This window comes from Myxine glutinosa, unplaced genomic scaffold (genome assembly GCF_964187855.1).
Source record: "Myxine glutinosa unplaced genomic scaffold, kmMyxGlut1.1 SCAFFOLD_1589, whole genome shotgun sequence".
In the NCBI taxonomy this organism is placed as follows: Eukaryota; Metazoa; Chordata; class Myxini; order Myxiniformes; family Myxinidae; genus Myxine; species Myxine glutinosa.
This window is the reverse complement of record NW_027617684.1, coordinates 27144-48878: the sequence shown is the minus strand read 5'-3', so window position 1 is coordinate 48878 and position 21735 is coordinate 27144. Positions and strand designations below refer to the sequence as shown.

At 41.5% G+C, this 21735-nt stretch overlaps 2 protein-coding genes across 5 annotated transcripts in view; one reads left to right on the top strand and one right to left on the bottom strand.

The window, feature by feature from the left end:
• Window positions 1–286, bottom strand: part of LOC137424638 (uncharacterized) — a 48572-nt gene extending 48286 nt beyond the window's left edge. The window contains exon 1 of one of the 2 annotated variants that reach the window (XM_068112317.2): window positions 1–286. In XM_068112317.2, the coding sequence (XP_067968418.2) occupies window positions 1–121 (121 nt within the window). In that variant the 5' untranslated portion in view covers window positions 122–286. The other variant, XM_068112316.2, reaches the window with a different exon arrangement.
• Window positions 287–9241: 8955 nt separating this feature from the next.
• On the top strand, window positions 9242–21486 carry MRPS24 (mitochondrial ribosomal protein S24). 3 transcript variants are annotated; one of them, XM_068112304.2, is made up of 5 exons: window positions 9250–9376; window positions 9634–9838; window positions 16747–16812; window positions 16925–17036; window positions 21042–21486. In XM_068112304.2, exons 3-5 carry the CDS (start codon window positions 16786–16788, stop codon window positions 21323–21325), a joined length of 423 nt encoding a protein of 140 aa, XP_067968405.1. In that variant the 5' UTR covers window positions 9250–9376; window positions 9634–9838; window positions 16747–16785; the 3' UTR covers window positions 21326–21486. The 3 variants fall into 3 exon arrangements, with proteins under 3 accessions (XP_067968403.2, XP_067968405.1, XP_078625292.1); XM_068112302.2 differs by lacking the exon at window positions 9634–9838 and having other exon boundaries at window positions 9242–9376; XM_078769166.1 differs by lacking the exons at window positions 9250–9376; window positions 9634–9838 and adding an exon at window positions 14159–14607 and having other exon boundaries at window positions 14704–16812.
• Window positions 21487–21735: the final 249 nt, after the last annotated feature.

Below are 21735 nucleotides of genomic sequence, written 5' to 3'. Positions count from 1 at the left end.
CCTGACCGGGGTACAGTTTCCAATGACTGGACACGAAGCCGCTCTCCTCAGGCATCACCTCAAGTACCAACACCGAGCACACAGCGAGCATCACGCTGCCGTGCGGGGCCTGTGGCCACATGATGGGTCGTACGCAGAACGAGGAAACGATCAAATGTCTGCACTGAAAAAGTCAGGAGCTGAGAAAGCGTGAAGGGCAAGTGGCGTGTTTAGTTGTCTCAACGGGAACACCAGCCAAACCTCCAAACGCACTCTTCTTCCTCACGTGCACTGTTGTCTTCCTGTTCCTGTTGTGGTTGTTGTTGTTGTTGTTGTGATTTAAAGGTCTTGTCATTTTTGTTGCGCTTTCGAAAATTTAAAATTTGTGGAGAAAAAATGGTTATCGACACCCATTTGTATATAATGGCCTGCAAATTATTTTTCTTGTTATCATTTATTATTGTTTTCATCATTGCAATAATAAACAGCAATCTATGTATTAGGTTAGGTACGCAAATTAGCAACATGTTGTCGCTGCCTTTTCCCCTCTCGCTGGTCTTCTTCTTCCCATTTCCTCGCTCCTATTTTCACCGCAACAAATCAACATTACGAGACGTTACAATCAAATTTATATTGGACGGAGGAAACACAATTGAGGAAAAATTGCATGATTTGAGGAAATCGCAAATTTTCCAGCTGATCACGATACAGTTCCCCCTGATGGCCTAGGCCCTCGGGGACCGGGGTATGCACAATCGCCCCAAAGCTGTCGAGCCTGGGTTTGAATCCAGGTAACCTAGCCTGGTAAACCTAGACCTGGTAACCTACATGGGGCACTGCATCAGCTGCACACGTGGACCCCCAGCAACTTATGCTATACGCAGTCACGTGATGCATAAAATAAGAGAAATAGCAATGTTAATGTACTTACTGAGCGAATGTCTCCCTTCATTTCATGAAGTTTTAATTCATGTGAATTCAACCTATTTTTAAAAATATTTTGTTTTTATTCACAATTAAAGAGATGAAACTATAAACACTATTATAGTTGAAGAGGGTTCTGATGTTAAAATATTGTGGGCTTCTTGTAGGCTTCCCATGTTGAACAAGTAAACGAAAAAACATGTTTCAGGGCTACACACTTTTTTTCTGCTTTTTAAAAGTTTTAAACTTTTTTTTTTTTTTTTTTTTTTACTACATTTTGATCGATTAAAATGTACCCGAAAAGAGGACCGTTGGTCAAATTTCAGCTCTCGGACGTATGGAACCTAGAAAACGAACGGCTCAAAGATTTGAAACGGGACAAACAAAGTTCCGAATAAGTTAAATAAAAGTGTGTAAAAACGATAGTTCCTTCATACAGTTTTCGGTCATTTTGGGTTGCATTGTGGTGCTGTGCACACACGACTCGATTGCCAGAGAGGTAGGCCAGAACGCGTTGGTACAAACAAAGAGTCTTTATATTGTTTTATACTTCTCCCACCCCCCCACCCCCCCCGCCCCCTTCCCCGCCTCCTCCCCCCAAGCCCTCTCCCTCCCACATATCTCCCTGCTCTCAAATGTTATGTTTGTGTGCTTCCCCTTCTCTCCCCATCTTGTCTTCCGCTCCCTCTTTTTATATATCTTGTTTGTCTGGTTGATTTGTTTGTGAAATAAATGTTAGCTCTTTCACGAGCCTCGATTCAGTATACAAAAAAAAATAAAAAATTATGGCATCGATTGCTTGGCTTGTCTATGGTGCATAGTGCGGTGTCATAAGGATCACAGGAAAGGTTTACAGAGGCAATTACATACAGGGGATTAATTTACCCATAATCCCTTGCTAATTAACAAACCCCACCCCTCTCATGGGGACAAAGATACAAGCTTACCCGACATATGGTCTACACAAATTTCCTGCTTTTGATACATTGATGTGTCTTCTTCTTCACGACAGTCGGAGCACACTAATCTATACACTCTACCTGGCTCTATGGTAATCATTGTCTACCCCCTACAAACGTCGTAACAGTATCTACAAATAAGAACATGTGTTACGGCCTCAAAAATCTGATATAATTATTCAAATTTCAAAGTACCTCTTCACATGTAGTGACCGTCCTTTCCTTTCACCAGTCCTTCAAATTTGCTACCAAGGATGATGAACTCTCTCTCCTCGAACTGCTTTCTTGTGCTTGTCCGAGTCCACATGAGATTGTAAATCAATAGCACCTTTATTTGCCATAAAAATGTGCATACCAGCTCGACATACCTAGCACTCGGTTCCCATTCTCCTTGACCACTTCAAAAGCACTGGAATTTTGTCTTTAGTTCTGCAGCGAATTTACATTTTCATTTTGGGATTGTAAAGAAAAGCCCCTTGAAAAGCCTGAACATCCTTAAGTAAGACCTTTAAAACCCCGAATACCCCAAATATCCCTAAGACCAGATCCTTAAAAACTCTCAAGACCTTTAAGACCCTGAAGACCATTTAGACCCCAAACACCCTTTAAGACCTCGGAGATCCGTAAGATCCTAGAAGACCTCTAAGACTCCCTCACACACCAGAATCGCCTCACCTCACCATGTTCGTCCATCTCCGTCTGTCTCTGTCTCTGTCTCTCTCTCTCTCTCCCCAACCCCTCTCTCTCTCTCCCCAACCCCTCTCTATCTCTCCCCTACCCCTCTCTATCTCTCCCCTACCCCTCTCTATCTCTCCCCTACCCCTCTCTATCTCTCCCCTACCCCTCTCTGTCTCTCCCCCTACCCTTCCATTTGCTCCATCCGTCACCTTCTTACTCGCGTGACTCGGCACGCCCCTCACCTTCTTACTAGCGTGACTCGGCACGCCCCGCGCGCCTCACCACACGTCGTTTCAGAGGGATAGGCATATTTGACCATTTAGTTGTCTTTGGGGTCTTTTGTGTCTTCATGGTGTTTTGGTTCTTCAGACTTCAGGGCCATTTGGGTCTTCAGGGTCTTTTGGATCCTCTGGGCCTTAAAGGGTATTTGGGGTATTTGGGATGTTTTGAGTCTTCGTGGTCTTTGGGGTCATTTGTGTCTTCGGTGTCTTCAGGGGCTTTTGGGTCTTAAGGGTCTTTTGTTTCCTCTGGGTCTTTAAGGGTCTTTGGGGTATTTTGGTTCTTCGTGGTATTTAAGGGTCTTTTGGGTCTAAAGGGTCTTTAATGGTCTTTGGGGTCTTCAGGGTGTTTTTGGGTCTTCAGGGTGTTTTTGGGTCTTCAGGGTGTTTTTGGGTCTTCAGGGTCTTTTGGGTCTTCAGGGTGTTTTGGGCCTTTGGGGTGTTTTGGGTTTTTGGGGTCTTTGGAGTCTTAAGGCTCTTTTGGTTCCTCTGAGTCTTTAAGAATCGTTTGGGTCTTCGGGATGTTTTCGGTCTTCGTGGTCTTTTGAGTCTTCCGGGTCTTTTGGGTCTTCGGGGTGCTTTTGGGTCTTTGGGGTGTTTTGGGTCTTCGGGGTGTTTTGGGTCTTCGGGGTGTTTTGGGCCTTCGGGGTGTTTTGGGCCTTTGGGGTGTTTTGGGTTTTCGGGGTCTTAGGGGTCTTTTGGTTCCTCTGAGTCTTTAAGAATCTTTTAGGACTTCGGGATGTTTTCAGTCTTCATGGTTTTTGGGGTCTTCTGGCTCTTCCAGTCTTCGCGGTATTTTAGGTCCTCGGGGTATTTTGGGTCTTCGGGATGTTTTGGGTCTTCGGGATATTTTGGGTCTTCGGGGTGTTTTGGGTCTTCGGGGTGTTTTGGGTCTTCAGGGTATTTTGGGTCTTCAGGGTCTTTTGGGTCTTTAAGGGTATTTTGGGTCTTCAGGGTTAAGGGTGGTCTTAAGGGGTTTGGTGGATTTAAAGGGTCGTCAAAGGTCTGAGGGGTCTCAGTAGTCTAAACGTAATTAGGAGTTCACGAACTGTGCTTTGGGTGCTAATTTGATTTGAAGAAGACGTTTTGGTCGCATATAAACAAACAAACATGAAAAATCACTCATAGAGTGACACTTGGCAAAACAGAACAAAGTAACATGGCACTCAGTGGGGCATCCTTTTGACCTCAAAAATAATTAGTGGTTGAATTAAGTGACCTGATATGCAAACCGTCTTCAAAGTTTAAGTTAATCGGATAAAAATTGACAATTTTAGAAATTCGGCCTATGTTGACCTCAAAAATTGTTGGTGGTTGCTTTCAGTAAGGTGATGTGAAAATCCTTTTTAAATTTCAAGCCAATCGGATGAAAATTGACGATTTTAGAAATTTGAAATTGTTGTTGACCTTTGACCTATGGTGATCCCAAAAATAGTTGGTGGTTGAATTTAGTTTGCTGATATGTAAATCCCATTCAAATTTCAAGTGAATCGGATGCAAATTGAGGATTTTAGAAATTTGAAATTGTTGTTGACCTTTGGCCTATGTTGACCTTTTGGCCTATGTTGATCTCATCAATAGTTGGTGGTTGAATTCAGTTCGCCGATATGTAAATCCTCTTCAAATTTCAAGTCAATCGGATAAAAATTGAGGATTTTAGAAATTTGAAATGGTTGTTGACCTTTGGCCTATGTTGACCTTTTGGCCTATGCTGATCTCAAAAATAGTTGGTGGTTGAATTCAGTGTGCCGATATGTAAATCCTATTCAAATTTCAAGTCAATCGGATGAAAATTGAGGTTTTAGAAATTTGAAATGGTTGTTGACCATTGGCCTATGTTGACCTTTTGGCCTATGCTGATCTCAAAAATAGTTGTTTGTTGAATTCAGTTAGCCAATATGTAAATCTGTTCAAATCTCAAGTCAATCGGATGAAAATTGAGGATTTTAGAAATCTGAAAAAGTGGTTGACCTTTGGCCTATGTTGACCTTTTGGCCTATGCTGATCTCAAACATAGTTTGTGGTTGAATTCAGTTAGCCGATATGTAAATCCTCTTCAAATTTCAAGTCAATCGGATGAAAATTGAGGATTTTAGAAATTCCAAAAAAAAGTGGTTGACCTTTTGGCCTACGCTGATCTCAAAAATAGTTGGTGGTTGAATTGAGTAATCCGATATGTAAATCCTATTCAAGTTTCAAGTCAATCGGATGAAAATTGAGGATTTTAGAAATTTGAAAAAAGTTGTTGACCTTTGGCCTATGTTGACCTTTTGACCTTTTAACCTCAAAAATATATAGGATTTTGTCGGACCACGAACTCTACCATTTGGTGAAGTTTCGTTTAAAATTGTGACCTGTAGGCAAGTATAAGTGAGTGGACAGACATACAAATACACAAACACACAAACCGGAGTGATCAACATGATTGCAAAAAAAAATTTTTTTTTTTTGCCAAGTAACAAACATAACCATATACGTTTGCTCTATTATAATACGATTACTAATTAGTATAACGTCAGCGTAAGGACGGATGGTTTACAAATTCTCTCGTTTGAATAACGGAGATTATTAACACTTCATTTCGGATTACATTCCAGTGCAGATATTATTATTCGTCTTGGATATTTACTTACTTTTAATAATTAAAAAAAAAAAATTCGGTCGAAAGTCAGATAAATGCGAATTACTTCCAGATTCATCCGACGTGTGCAAGGCACGGAGTATATAATAAACCTGGACCCGCAATGCGCCTGCTTGGCTGAAGTCAGAATGAGTTGGTCGGCGGCCATGTTTGTGTGACACTCGCTTGTAAACAAACCAACGTGATAACGTGGATGCATCGGTCAGGGAAGCATATTTTCTTGCGGCCAACATACTACCACTACAAATTACTACTACTACAACATACTACTACTACTACAACATACTTCTACTATTACATCATACTACATACTACTACTATTACATACTACTACTACAACATACTACCACTACAACATACTACTAATACTACTACTACTACAACATACTACCACTACAACACACTACTACTGCCACATACTACATACTACTACTACAACATACTACTACTATTACATCATACTACATACTACTACTACTACAACATACTACTACTACTACTACTACTACTACTACTACTACTACTACCAATACAACATACTACTACTACCCACAACATACTACTACTGCAACATACTACATACTACTACAACATACTACTACTACAACATACTACTACCACTACAACATACTATGACAACATACTACTACTACAACATACTATGACTACTACAACATACTACATACTACTACCACTACTACTACTACTACTACTACTACATACTACTATGACAACTTGGCACTACAACTACTACTACTACCACTACATACTACTACTACCACTTCATACTACCACAACATACTACTACTACCTACATACATACAACCTACATACATACTACCTACACACATACCACCTACATACATAATACCTACATACATACTACCGACATACATACTTCTTACATTCTTACTACAATACTACATACTTACATACTACATACATACCACTACATGCTTACTACCTTAATACTTACGATCTACATACTTACTACCTTCATACTACATACTACCTTCATACTACATACTACCTTAATACTTACTATCTACATACTTACTACCTTCATACGACATACTACATACTACCTTAATACTTACTATCTACATCAGGGGTGGGGAACCTTTTTCCTGTCGAGGGCCATTTCGATTTTTAGAACATCCTTCGAGGGCCATGCTAAATTATTGAATACATATATCGGACTCACCTAATGCGATGGCTGGAACTGTTTCTCTTTGGCGAGGCGTTTGGTGCCAGGTGGTAGTGATGATGATGCTACTCGCAGCTGGTTTTGCAGGTTTGGGTCAGTCAGTCTTGAGCGGAACCGAGTCTTTGCAAGAGTCAGTTTTGAAAAGAACTGTTCACAGCTGTTGGTCGTCCCAAACAGTGATGCAAACTTCAGTGCATGTCTCCTCAGAATGGGAAAATCCTCAGCACGTACATACAGTTTGTAGAACTCGAGCAAAGGGAGGACAAATCTCACACTCTTACTATGTCTCTCCGAAAAGATCGACTGGACAACCCTCCCATCTACTTTCTCAACAATCCTCTCCAAGAAGTTCTGTCGCTCAAGCTTTTGGGTCTCACTATCTGCCATGATCTTTCTTGGGAAAACCACATTTCCAAGCTGGCCTCCAAAGCCAGTCGCCGAATGGGCATCCTCCGTCGTGCGAAGTCCTTCCTCGGCACACCTGAGCTCCTCACCAACATACAAGGCTTTCATCCGCAGCTTAATGGAATACTGTTCTCCCCTATGGGCCGGTGCTCCTGCCTCACACCTAGCTCGGCTTCACGCTGTTGAAACCAAAGCTTTCAGAATTATTGGAATCTCCCGCGATGGAAGCTATCTCTGAGGGCCTTTCACTCACTCACCGCAGGCAGGTAGGTGGTCTTTCTGTCTTCTTCCGACTCCTCTCCGGCCTTGCACCCCCAGCTCTCTCTGTGCTCTGTCCCCCAAATATTCCTACAGGTCGCACAAGATCTGCCAGCAACCCTCTGATGGGTTAAACTGCCGAATCTCGGCTCTCCGCTCACCTTCACTCTTTCATTCCTCTTTCCTCCCGGCCTCTTGGAACAAACTCCACTCTCCTTCAATCCCACTCCTCCCTCCAGGTCTTTATAACAGCTGGTTCACCACCATCTCTTATCTTCCCCCATCCAAAACCTTGATCTTTTCTACCCCCGCTAATTCACCCCAGATCCACCTTGTTTGAAATTCCAACTTCTTTCCTGGAAGGGTCCTGGCAGTGTCCATATGTTTTGATACCTCTCCCACCCCCCTTCCCATGCCCCCCCTTCCCATGCCCCCCCCCCCCCCCCCCAGCCAAAGCCCTTTCCCTCTCACAGATCTCTCGATGTCTCTCGGTCCCTGCTCTCAAATGTTGTGTTTGTGTCCTTCCCCCTCTCTCCCCATCTGGTCTACTGCTCCCGATGTTATATGTTTTGTGGTCGGTTTGTCTTTCTGTGTGATTAATGTTCGCTCTTTCACGAGCCTCGATCTTGTATACAAAAAAAAAAAAAAAAAAAAAAAATATTTTTTTAGGTAGATAGAATGAATTGCCTCGCGGGGCCGGATCAACGGTCTCGCGGGCCGGATACGGCCCAGAGGCCGGAGGTTCCCACCCCAGATCTACATACTACATACTACTTCATACTACATACTACCTTAATACTTACTATCTACATACTTACTATCTACATACTTTACTACCTTCATACCACATACTACCTTAATACTTACTATCTACATACTTACTACCTTCATACTACATACTACTTAATACTACATACTACCTTAATATTTACTACTTTAATACTTACTATCTACATACTTACTACCTTTCATACTACATACTAACCTTCATACTACATACTACCTTAATACTTACTACTTACTCATCTACATACTTACTACCTTCATACTACCCTTCATACTACTTACCATCTACATACTTACTACCTTCATACGACATACTACCTTCATACTACATAATACCTTCATACTACATACTACCTTAATACTTACTACTTTAATACTTACTATCTACATACTTACTACCTTCATACTACATACTACCTTCATACTACATACTACCTTAATACTTACTATCTACATACTTACTACCTTCATACTACATACTACCTTCATAGACATACTACATAATACCTTCATACTACATACTACCTTAATACTTACTGCTTTAATACTTACTATCCACATACTTACTGCCTTCATACTACCTTCATACTTACTACTTTAATACTTACTATCTACATACTTACTACCTTCATACTACATGCTACCTTCATACTACATACACACAAAAATATGTCAAAGTACTTTGAACACCTGATGAACAAACTGACTCGTTTCAAGTTTCGCGGGGGCGGCGGGATTGTCACACCAACATGGCCGCCAGACTGCTTCCGGTGAGTTAATTAGGCTCGCGTGGGAGCGATAGACGCATTGCGGGTCCAGGTTTATTATATACGTCCCGTGGTGCAAGGACGTCATGAAACGTGTAAAGTGTAAATGTGATTTTCTCTGACCGTCTTGTAGGCAACAAAACGAGACACGTGACTTCCGCAAACACTGCACAGCACGTGACGAGGGTTGTGAGAAACTCGAGGGATTTAGCTTAAACACGCTTCACGTTTATATGGAGCAATGTGGATAAAGCGATAATTTTTGAAATGTCTACGGCATACGTTGAGTTGAGTAGTTCCATTGATTATGTGACCTTAAAACAACAACAACCGGAACATTGTACTTACGTACCTAACGCTGTACTTCCTCATGCTGGGCGGAGTCTATATTGGGTCATCATTGGCGGACGTGTAATTAACGATTAAACATAAAGTGATACAGCAAGCGGGATTTGCTCGAGGAAGTAACAGTCATGGCAGGTTCGCTCGCGAAGGTAACGGCTGCTCGGGATCCTCTTGCCGAAGTTCACTGACGTGTCATAAAATAGCGAATGCGCCAATTGCGCGTGTACATCAAGTGTATACTGTACACTGTAAATATTGTACATTACATGCTTTCTTATCTGGTTAGATCACGGCTATGATTGGCTGAATTGTGTTGCCATGGCAACCGTCTTAGTAGTAACTTCGCTCGTGTATGTGATATTTCAGAAACCGTTCTCGGTTTAGGCCTGCCTTTCATATTCCACAGATGTATTCCTCATGCCACACAGAAGGGGTGTCTGGAGTATCAGATCCTTGTAATGTTTGCTGTGGTGACGGCAGTTGCTTCAATGCGACTGCTTAAGATGAAGCACCATGTTTGAACTCGCCGAACTATCTCACCACACGTCAAGAGGAACTACTCGCACGACCTCCGAAGATCTAAACTGTTGTACAGAAATTCACCAAACTTGGTACTTATGATCACTCCATGGCAAGAATGTACGAGAGCAGTATTATTTTGGCCTTGCCAAAATGGGGTAAAAATGTCAAATACCACCAAATCCAATTACAGGCACATTTTAAAAGCAATTTGAAATATGTAACATGAAATATGTAAGGATATTTTGGGGTTTGACCCCCCCCCCCCCCCCCCTGGTTTATGCCTCAAAGTGGGAGAAAATTTTTCACTCAAAATTTCATATTGGGTCATTCCTGGTGGAACTTTTTTTTCCATCTTTCAACATTGCTTTAGGTGGGAAGTCTGGGGATTTGCGATGGCACGCCATCGACTTTGCTCTGGTTTTCAGCTGATTTTGATGTTAGGAACTCGCTCATGTTCTCTGTTTAAATTACCATACTTCATGTCTTTTGTGTATAACCCTCTTGGACATTCTGTGTGTAAGATAACAATTGAAAGATACATAAAACAAGTACACATACATTCAAAGTACACCGCCCCATGCCAAATAATTAAATATGCTGCAGCGCGGCATTGCCGGGGCGCCTCCGCTCATTGTGCAGCTCATTGAGGCTGCATTGGGAGGGAGAGGTGTACACTAATTGATTGATTAATTGTATAATTAAAATCAATAAAAGATTATCACAAAATATTTTCATAATCAATTGGCTAATCGCATAACTAAACCACTAGTGCTTCATCCGAAGATGTATCTTTTAGAAATTTAATAAAATAAGTCATTAATAAAAAATTAAATAATTAATTGATTACTCGATAAATAATTAATCGATTAATCAATAAATAATTAATAGATGAAATGATTAATCAATAAATCAAAAATATCCTTGATAGCCACATCACTTGGTCACTCATGTCCAAATATTAGCTTCCCAGCTCAAAAGGTGCCTGAGATATTGGCCAAATGAGAAAGAAAATAAATAAATGATTAATAATGAAAATAAATCAATAATAATCATAAAAAAATTAAATTATTAATCAATTTGGTCAGAGAACACATAAACTACCACTATTTGATCAGAATCTGTAACTTCAAAAAAAAAAATTTTTTTGTCATTAATCGAATAATTAAATAATTAATCGATTAATTGATTAATTAATAAATCAAAAATATCCTTTGCAGCCAAATCACCTGGTCATTGGCATGTCCAAATATCAGCTTCCTAACTCAAAAGGTGCCTGAGTTAATGGTCAGAAGAGAAAGGAAATTTGATTAATTAAATAAGTACTTAATTAATCGCTAATAATTAAATAACTCCTCAATTTATTGATTAATCAAAAAAAAATAATACCGTTTTTGACAAAGGACTTGCTCACTATTGTGCCGAAATTTCAGCTTCCTAGCTCAAAGGATGGCTGAGATATCGTCCGGACAAACAAACAAGAAAGAAAACAAACAAGTACACATACATTCAAAGTACACCGCCCCATGCCAAATAATTAAATATGCTGCAGCGCGGCATTGCCGGGGCGCCTCCGGCGCCCGGCAATACCGCAGTGCAGCTCATTGAGGCTGCATTGGGAGGGATAGGTGTACACTAATTGATTGATTAATTGTATAATTAAAATCAATAAAAGATTATCACAAAATATTTTCATAATCAATTGGCTAATCGCATAACTAAACCACTAGTGCTTCATCCGAAGATGTATCTTTTAGAAATGTAATTAAATAAGTCATTTATAAAAAATTAAATAATTAATTGATTACTCAATTAATAATTAATCGATTAATCAATAAATAATTAATAGATGAAATGATTAATCAATAAATCAAAAATATCCTTGATAGCCACATCGCTTGGTCACTCATGTCCAAATATTAGCTTCCCAGCTCAAAAGGTGCCTGAGATATTGGCCAAATGAGAAAGAAAATAAATAAATGATTAATAATGAAAATAAATAAATAATAATCATTAAAAAATTAAATTATTAATCAATTTGGTCAGAGAACACATAAACTACCACTATTTCATCAGAATCTGTAACTTTAAATTTAAATTTTTTTTTGGCATTAATCAAATAATTACATAATTAATCGATTAATTTATTAATTAATAAATCAAAAATATCCTTTGCAGCCAAATCACCTGGTCATTGGCATGTCCAAATGTCAGCTTCCTAACTCAAAAGGTGCCTGAGTTAATGGTCAGAAGAGAAAGGAAATTTGATTAATTAAATAAGTACTGAATTAATCGCTAATAATTAAATAACTCCTCAATTTATTGATTAATCAAAAAACAAAAAATACCGTTTTTGACAAAGGACTTGCTCACTATTGTGCCGAAATTTCAGCTTCCTAGCTCAAAGGATGGCTGAGATATCGTCCGGACAACCAAGGAAACAAGAAAACAAACAAACAAGAAACCAGAGTGAAAACTGAGTACTCTCTTTCAGCGTGCGTCACTGCCGAGCCCCCTTCGGTGCCCGGCAATGACGATTTGCAATGCCTGGAGGTGGCATAGGAAAGGAGCGGTGTACAACAAGAAAACAAACAAGAAACCAAGAAACCAGAGTGAAAACTGAGTACTCTCTTTCAGCGTGCGTCACTGCCGAGCCCCCTACGGTGCCCGGCAATGACGATTTGCAATGCCTGGAGATGGCATAGGAAAGGAGCGGTGTACAACAAGTACAGATACATTCAAAGTACACCGCCCCCATGCTAAATAAATAAATATCCTCCAGCACAGCATTGCCGGGGCGTCTTTGGCTCCTGGCAATACCGCCGTGTAGCTCATAGAGACTGTATTGGGAGGGAGAGGTGTACAATAATTAATTAATTGATTAATTGCATAATTAAAATCAATAAATAATGATCGTAAAATATTTTCTTAATCAATTGGTTAATAGCATACCTTAACCACCAAGTGCTTCATTCAAAGCTGTAACTTTTTGGAAATTCATTAAATATGCCATTAATTAAAAAAATTAAATAATTAATTGACTAATCAATAAATCATTGATCGATGAAGTGATTCATCAGTAAATCAAAAATAGCCTTTACAGCTAAATCACTTGGTCATTGTCATGTCCAAATATTAGCTTCCTAGCTCAAAAGGTGCCTGAGATAATGCTGCCCAGAAAAGAACGGAAATAAATAATTACAAATTAATCGATAATAATTAAGTAACTAATCTATTAATTGATTAATCAAAAAACCAAAAATTCTGTTTTTGCCAAGGCACTTGCTCACTATTGTGCCCAAATTTCAGCTTCCTGGCTCAAAGGATGGCTGAGATATCGCCCGGACAACCAAGAAAACAAACAAGAAACCGGAGTGAAAACTGAGTACTCCCTTTCAGCGTGCATCATCGTCGGGCCCACTTCGGTGCCCGACAATGACGTCATGCAGCGCCTGGAGATTGCATATGAAAGGAGCGGTGTACAACAATTAGAAAAAGTATAGTGGGCCACAAATCCTACGGGTTTCCTGTTTTTCACACCCCTCCCGTTATCGAGGAACACACCTGCATGCCACGGTGCTCTGAGGGCTGGATGACACCCTGGGAGCTGCACAGCACTTCCCTCAGTCGCGGAGCGGTACAGGGTGATTCACCAAAGGTGGTTGGCTTGAGCTTGGAGAGGCAGGGTGCAAGAGAGGGTGTTGAGTGTGGGGTGAGCTCTGTGGTGCAGATTGTTAAGGGAAAAGGCTGCGGCCAGAGTAGGGTGGAGACCATGAGCTGCCGTGTCAGGCTCCTGTTCTGAAGACAGCACTAGGCTGGGTTCCCCCAACACTAGACACTTTTTGCTGCCATCTTCCACATATATCACCCATCTTCAAAAAGGGTAATAACCAAGATCCGACCAATTACCGACCAGTCGGCCTTACTTCAGTGGTAAGCAAGGTATTTGAGTGCTTGTTCAAGTAATAATTCATGGAGCATCTGGAAGGGCAGCACTTACTTGCCCAGGAGCAACCTGGCTTCCACCAACATCACTCGTGCCTTACCTACCCGCTATGATAGTTGGATGACATGATAGTTGGACCATCGAGGTAGACAAGCATAAATCTATTGATGTCATTTATGTTGACTTCAGCAAGGCTTTCGACACCGTCCCGCACAGACATCTTGTTGGGAAACTCAATGCTTGGGGCCTGCGGCCTGCTCTTTTGACTTTGCTTACTATCTTCCTGAGTGGATGCCACCAAGGAGTGTTGGTAAATTGTTCGCTTTCACTGTGGGCCGAAGTTCACAGTGGAGTGCCTCAATCCTCTGTGCTTGGACCAGTGCTGTTTCTGATATATATATTGATGACTTTGTTGAATGTTTCAGCTGTCGATCGCTGTTGTTCGTGGATGACCTCAAGCTTCGGTGTAATGTAATGGAAAACAAAACCAATCCGGCGTTGCAGGCAGACCTACACAAGCTTGAAGAGTGGACACAACTGTGGCAAATGAAAGTGAACCCGACCAACTGTGGGGTCATACGCCTCGGACGGGTCCCCTCCACGTTGCAATACTGTTTGGATGGAGTGGACCTTGTGACGACTGACAATATCAGTCATTGACCTCAGAGTTCGTACAATGCTCACACCGTCAGCCTCAATGCAGACTCCCTTGGCGACAAAGAGAGCACGCTCGGGGATGCATTGCTTCCGACACTCCTTTGTTTCCATTACACCTACAATTTCCCAGATGGCCTACGCAAACTTTGTTAGCCCACATCTGGTGTATTGTGTCCCACTATGGAGGCCGTTTCTGAAGTGGGACTGTAACCTCTTGGAGGAAGTGCAGCAACACTGTGCAACATGCATGGTACAGGGGCAAGTATGCTTATCTTACGAGCAATACCATGCAAATCTGGATCTGTTTCCATTGGACTGTAGATGGCTAAGAGGTGATTTGATCAATCTTTACAGAATCCTGCATGGGGAACTCAACGTCTCATTTGAAGAACCGCCAAGCCGATGTACAGACAGTCGCCTTCGCGGGCACTCCTAGAAATTGGTAACGCCTTCTTTACACACCGGCTGGTCAATGTTTGGAATGGACTTCCTGAGGACACCGTCCAAGCATCGACGGTTTTAAGAGGAGTCGCGACGGGCTGCTGTTCCACCGCAGATAGGACTACATGGGGCACACTTCCTCCTGGCCTTCATTGACTTGACACCACAAAGAGAAGGACATACCTAATGTTTCTTTCTTTTATTATTCTCTGCAGAGATTACTTTTCCTGCCACCCTTTGCTTTCCTGTGTGTTGCCAAACCCGTAGCCACAATTTGAGCGAAGAGTTATTACAGGTCTTCTTACGTTGGGCTCTTTCCCTAATCAGTGCCTGCTGTATTTGTGTAGGATTTATTTACTGAACTTCCTCACCTCTGTAAGTTGATTTAAACCAGTCTTTTGTGGTTCGTTAATCTATATGTAGCCTAATGCTGTCTGTCTGTCCGACCCTGAAACATTCCTTTGGAGAAAAAAAAAACCGAGTAAAAGTTGTTTCAAATTAATCCAAACCTACGGGAAATTATCATTTTTTTGACAAAATAAAATTAGATTCCGGGCTATGTATAGGCAACAGACCACTGCCTCAATCATTCCCCAATTTTTTTTTCTTTGCTTTTAAAAAAGCATAACCTCCCATTGTTGAGCTCTTTCAGCCAGCACAACAATAAAATGCTTCCTTTTTTTTCTTCCCTTTTATCGTGGTATTTATACCAAGGGCTTCTGCTAGTTATTAAATTCTTCCTTAATCAAGTGGGTGTCGCATTCTTACTCTTCCATTTTGGCAGGAAGAACCGCTAGGGTCGGAAAGCCATTAATTTTGGTGGGAACGAGGCTTCAAATTTGGACAATTAGACCCTTCGACCCATCCTGAGGCCAAGCACCGGATGGACCCTATACCCGTTAAAAATGTTGACAGGAGTGGGACATTTCAAAATGGTGGTAGGAGCTGGTCTTATGCCCTTACAAGGAACTTCAACACAGGATGAGGTCTTTAGGCCCATCAAAGCCTCTATGGTTGTCAACTTCTGTTTTTGGCCTTGCGTTGGCCTTGTGTGACCTTCCAGACTCAGAGCGGATGCTCCAACCATTACGCAACGGTTCTGATACATTTGATCTCACTTCCTATGTAACTTACTCCTCGCAGACAGCACAAAAATTCACCACAGAGCTATTATTTTTACATGTTCTACAATAAAATAATCCATGTCAGCCTCGAAGCACTCAGACTGACAATGTGAGGAAATCATCATTCCCAAAATGCAGTAATAGGATGGCCTAGAGTTACACAAACTTGCCTCGAAGCTGTCTAGCCTGGGTTTTTGTAATACATGGGGTAATGCTTGTAATAGAGCTGGCGCACGCACACACACACACACACACACACACTGAGCTTGGGGGAAGTGCTGTCACTACCATCACTTCCCAGGATGCTCGTCATACCAGCGACGCTCTGCATAGTGCATGGACATGATGATGAACTTAGTCGGCCTCGCTCATTACGGAATGGACATGAGAGTCTATGGTGATCGGCCTGTGTCATCAAGTGGGCTAGTGTGAGAGCCCGCATGCAAATCTGCTTCATTATAGATTTCAAGATTTACTGTAATCTAAAAACCCTGCCAAGGTTCTGCATTGTTAAGTAATTGATCTTGTTGTCCACCAGACTGGAGTATAAAGAACAGATGTGAGAATCATCAACCAAAAACTGAGGCAACAATTCTGCTTTGTTCTTTAAGATCAGAAGCAGACGCATTCACTTTCTTACTCATTCAATCATAAAACAAACTTTGTTTCAAATCTATCTTGTTTTCTCTCCCTTCAAATCATATAAATAGAGGGAGAATCTTTTGCATGTGATAAAACATCTCTTTCGACTTCTAACTTAGTTTAGTAAATGTAACAATTTCTGGTAACATAATTTTGAAAACACTCAGTTTCTGATTACATCTCATTGCAGCCTCAGGCCTGGAAATCTTCCCTCTGGCATCTTCGAAGTATGCACACCTCAGCTGCTTGCTCCAAGGTTTGTCTTCTCCACTCCCCGAATATTTATCAAAATGCCAATGTCGCGTACAAATAATCATTTATAACAGTCAAATTATATGTCGAATGCCTCTGCTTTCGTGTTTGTGCAGAACTTTGCTGCGCGGGTGCGAGTTTCCAAGGGAACCAAGCCGGTGACGTACGAGGAATTTAACCCTCCACATCAGATCGCCCACCGCAAGGGCTGGTTATCGCAGCATACAAGTAAGTTCTACTACATGTCGTCACTCTATTCCTTTTCCCCCATGGTCACCATTAATTAGTTCTCACACTGTTCATATGTTCTTTGAATTCCTTCTCTACGTTTACAAGACAACATTATTTCATTATTTCAAGAAGACTTCTGATAATAAAATATTTTTGTAGTGCATGTGTAGGGTCTGTCCACCTTTATCAAAATTGTGACAGACAACCTGATAGACAAAAAGGAATATTTATTCGTATGCACAGCCTGGTGTTGGCTTAGTGGTTAGGATGCCGGCTTGGGATCCTAGGATCCTGGGTTCGAATCCCGGTCGATCGCTGAATTAACGCCAGGGGGGTTGACTCAGCCTGTCATCCTTCCGAGGTCGGCAAATTGAGTACCAGCTTGCTGGGATGAATGATCCCGGTGTGTACCCCGGTTTAGAATAGGTACACCGTATCCCTGCACATCCTGAGAGTTTGGCGTCAGGAAGGGCATCCGGCCATAAAAACATTGCTTCAAACAGGGAACCATGATTGTCATGGGGCCCGCAAGGCTAACCCCCGCTCTAGCGGGGAAAATGGCCTTAAAACGATCATTCATTCATTTTTTTATTCGTATGCACGGAGACAAATGCTTGTCCGCAGGGGCAAACAGTTCTCGATGTTATATTCAGTGTGAATTATCATTTATACTCAAAGTAACTCGACAAAGTAAGGCAGAAGTGCATGCCATCAGCATCACCTCCTTGAGAGAGGATCCAGTACCCTGGTACTCATTTTGCCGACCTCGGAAGGATGACAAGCTGAGTCAACCCCACCTGGGGTTACATTTAAATAATTTTTTAATTATTTCAATATTTATTATTTATTTATTATTATTTACTATTATTATTTATTTATTATTTATAATATTTATTATTTTATTATTATTATTTTAATTATTTAATAATTGTAATTTAATTATTTAATTTAACCCCACTAAATTAATTATTTTTAAAATTAACAAGATTGTAAGGAATGAACAGGATGGAGCAATCGCGGCCACCTCTATGTACTGATTTAGTTATCGTGGCTTTCATTTCGACCAATCGTGGTTTTTGAACTGGGCTGTGATGGATATCACATCAGCGTTTCGCCCACTGTTAATATGGAATAGCACTGAAGTGTAAAACGACAGACAAGTGATTCTTTTAATTTAATTTATTCGCTGGTTTACGGATTGAACTGCAGAACGATTTATAAAAGAAACACAGACAGATTACAAAGATTACGATTGAAGAGATTAACAGGAGAGAAATGGTGGGGGTTAGGGCGCAAGTTCACTTTTTAATTTTGAATGTTGCTTTTGAATGTTTAATCTACTTCGACGCAAAAGGAGACATCATCACAAAGACTATTTGTATTTATTTTACATGTTTATTACCTCCGCCACCAAATGTGGATGGAGGTCATGTTTTCACCCCTGTCTGTCTGTTTGTCTGTTAACAAGATACCTCAAAAACTTGTGGACGGATTTGGATGAAATTTGGCAGAGAGGTATCGTATGTGACAAATGATTATATCTTGGTGAAGAACCGGATTCGGATCCGGCTCGTATATTTTTTTAAGCGATTCTTCACCATTGGGAAATAGGGCCAAAAACTATACATAGCAGGATATCTCAAAAAGTTGTGGACGGATTTGGACGAAACATGGTGGACCGGTTGGGTGTCTGACAAGGACGAATCGATTCGATTTTAGTGAAGATCTGAATATGGATTTGGATACAACAACACAACAACATGCATTTTAAGGCCATTTTCCATGCTAGAGCGGGGGTTAGCCTTGGGGTCCCTATGACAATCTTCTCCATCTTGCCCTATTTTCTGCATCTCTCCTTGTTAACCCCCTTGCCCGCATTTCTTCTTCCACCACCTTTAGCCAAGTCTTTCTCGGTCTTCCCCGTCCTCCACCCCTTCCTTCTACATTCATTTCCATCACTCTTCTCAACCAGTCACTTTCATCCTTCCTCAACACATGACCAAACCATCTCAACCTGTTTCTCTTCACAGCATCAATCACAGGCTCTATTCCCATCATCTTTCGCAATTCATCATTTGTCTTCCTCTCTCTCAACGATAACCCTGGTGTTGGGCTAGCGGCTAGGGTGCCGGCTTAGGATCCTAGGATCCTGGGTTCGAATCCCGGTCGATTGCTGAATTAACGCCAGGGGGGTTGACTCAGCCTGTCATCCTTCCGAGGTCGGCTAATTGAGTACCAGTTCACTGGTAATTCCCTGTTTGTCGTTAAAGGCGGCAAAAAGGGTTGGCGGCAGGAAGGGCATCCGGCCGTAAAACATTGCTTCAAAAAGGGGACCAAAAAAAACAACAACTACCACGGTCCCCGAAAAGGCCAACCCCCGCTCTGCGGGGAAACATGGCCTCTAAACGGTGGTTGTTGTTGTTGTCTCTCAACGATACTCCGCATATCCATTGAACCATTAGCATTTGCAAACCTTTCCAGCCTTCGTTGCTGCTCTACGTTCATTACCCATGTCTCGCTCCCATAAATCACAACACTTCTCACACATGCAGCATACACCTTTCCCTTCAGCTTCAACGACACTCCCCTCCTCATCAGCACGCCACTCAGTTCCCGAAACTTCTTCCATGCACATCTCACTTTAGCAACCGTTGCCGAGTCTGATCCACCTTCTCCATTCAGCATGTCTCCGAGGTAGCAAAATGTTTTCACACCTTCCAGCTTCACGCCGTCTCCAAGATCCAACTCAACATTTCCTCCATCTGCAGACACCAGCACTTCTGGCACAATGTGCTCTGGACAGATGAGTCAAAGGTAGAGCTATTTGGCCACAGTACCAGAAGACATGTTTGGCAAAAACCAAAGTCAGCATTTGACCACAAGAACCTGATACCAACTGTAAAGCATGGTGGTGGAAATATTCTGGTTTGGGGGCAGCTTGGCTGCATCAGGGCCTGGGCAGCTCACCATCATTGAATCCACTATGAATTCTTCATTGTACCAGAGGGTGCTCGAGGATAATGTGAGGCCATCTGTCGGAAAGTTGAAGCTCAACCGAAGGTGGACCTTGCAACATGACAATGACCCTAAACATACCAGTAAATCCACCAAGGAATGGCTGAAAAGAAAGAAATGGAGGGTTCTGGAATGGCCAAGTCAAAGCCTGGATCTAATTCCCATCGAGATGTTGTGGGGGGATTTGAAACGAGCTGTGCATGCAAGAAACCCCTCAAACATCGCACAGCTGAAAGAATTCTGCATGGAGGAGTGGGCAAAAATTTCTTCCAGTCGATGTCAGAGACTGGTAGACAGTTATAAGAAACGCCTACTTGAGGTTGTTTCTGCCAAAGGGGGCAATACCACCTATTAGAGCCAAGGGTGTACTTACTTTTCCACATGCGAAATTTGCATTTATGTTTATTTAAATTATACAATGGACTACAAAATGTAAATGTTTCATGATATTTGTTTTATTATATCACCTTTATCTATCAATATTGTTGAAGAGCCTGGTGTTGGGCTAGCGGCTAGGGTGCCAGCTTAGGATCCTAGGATCCTGGGTTCGAATCCCGGTCGATCGCTGAATTAACGCCAGGGGGGTTGACTCAGCCTGTCATCCTTCCGAGGTCGGCTAATTGAGTACCAGTTCACTGGTAATTCCCTGCTTGTCATAAAAAGGCGACAAAAAGGGTTGGCGTCAGGAAGGGCATCCGGCCGAAAAACATTGCTTCAAAAAGGGGACCAAAAAACAACAACAACCACGGTCCCCGAAAAAAGCCAACCCCCGCTTTGCGGGGAAAAATGGCCTCTAAAGGTGGTTTTTTATTGTTGAAATGATTATCAAATAGCTGTATGTTGAAATATGTTGAAAAAGTCAAAACTTTACATGGGGTGTACTTACTTTTTCACGTGACTGTATATATATATATTTCTTCCTTTGATGCTTTATTACTTCAAAATGAAAACTCACTCCTCCATATACTCTACTTTGTGTCTTTCCAGGCAATCTGGATGGAGAAGAGGGAGCTGCCAAGCGTACCTTGGAAGACGTATTTATTCGCCGTTTTATGTACGGCACGTTTCACGGGTGCATGGCCACACCACCGGTGATAAAACGTCGAGCAAACATTCTGATCATCTGTGCCATCCTCATCAGGAGAATTCCACCATTCAAATATCACTTTCTTGCAACATACACTGAGACACTGCTTTCATATTTGTACAAATGTCCAGTGAAACTAGAACTACAGATTGTGGAACATAAACCAATTTACAAGTACATCTGAACTCCAATCTATGGATGAATGAAGCTGCAGTTCGGTGGAGTGTAAAATGGTACAGACATGAGCTAAACAGCCGTTATGCAAGTCTTAATTGTCTCATGATATCAAAACAGCAACATTTGGCCCGATGTGGTGAAATGATGCAAGTAAAGGATGAAGCTTTTTGTTTGCTATATGGAGTTTTCTTTCCCCCAATCTTTCAGAAATTATTCCCATTTCGATTCTAATCTCAAAATGGTTTGCAATCTCTACAAGTCTTTTTTTACTTTTATCGAAAGATCCTGGAGGAGCTTTACATTCATCTCGTACAACACAAAGACAGGAGTAGATGTCATTGTACTTGAACATTTATTAGGACATTAGTAGGCAATGAAAAAAACATGATATAGGACCTGTGTTCCCTACCTGAGACA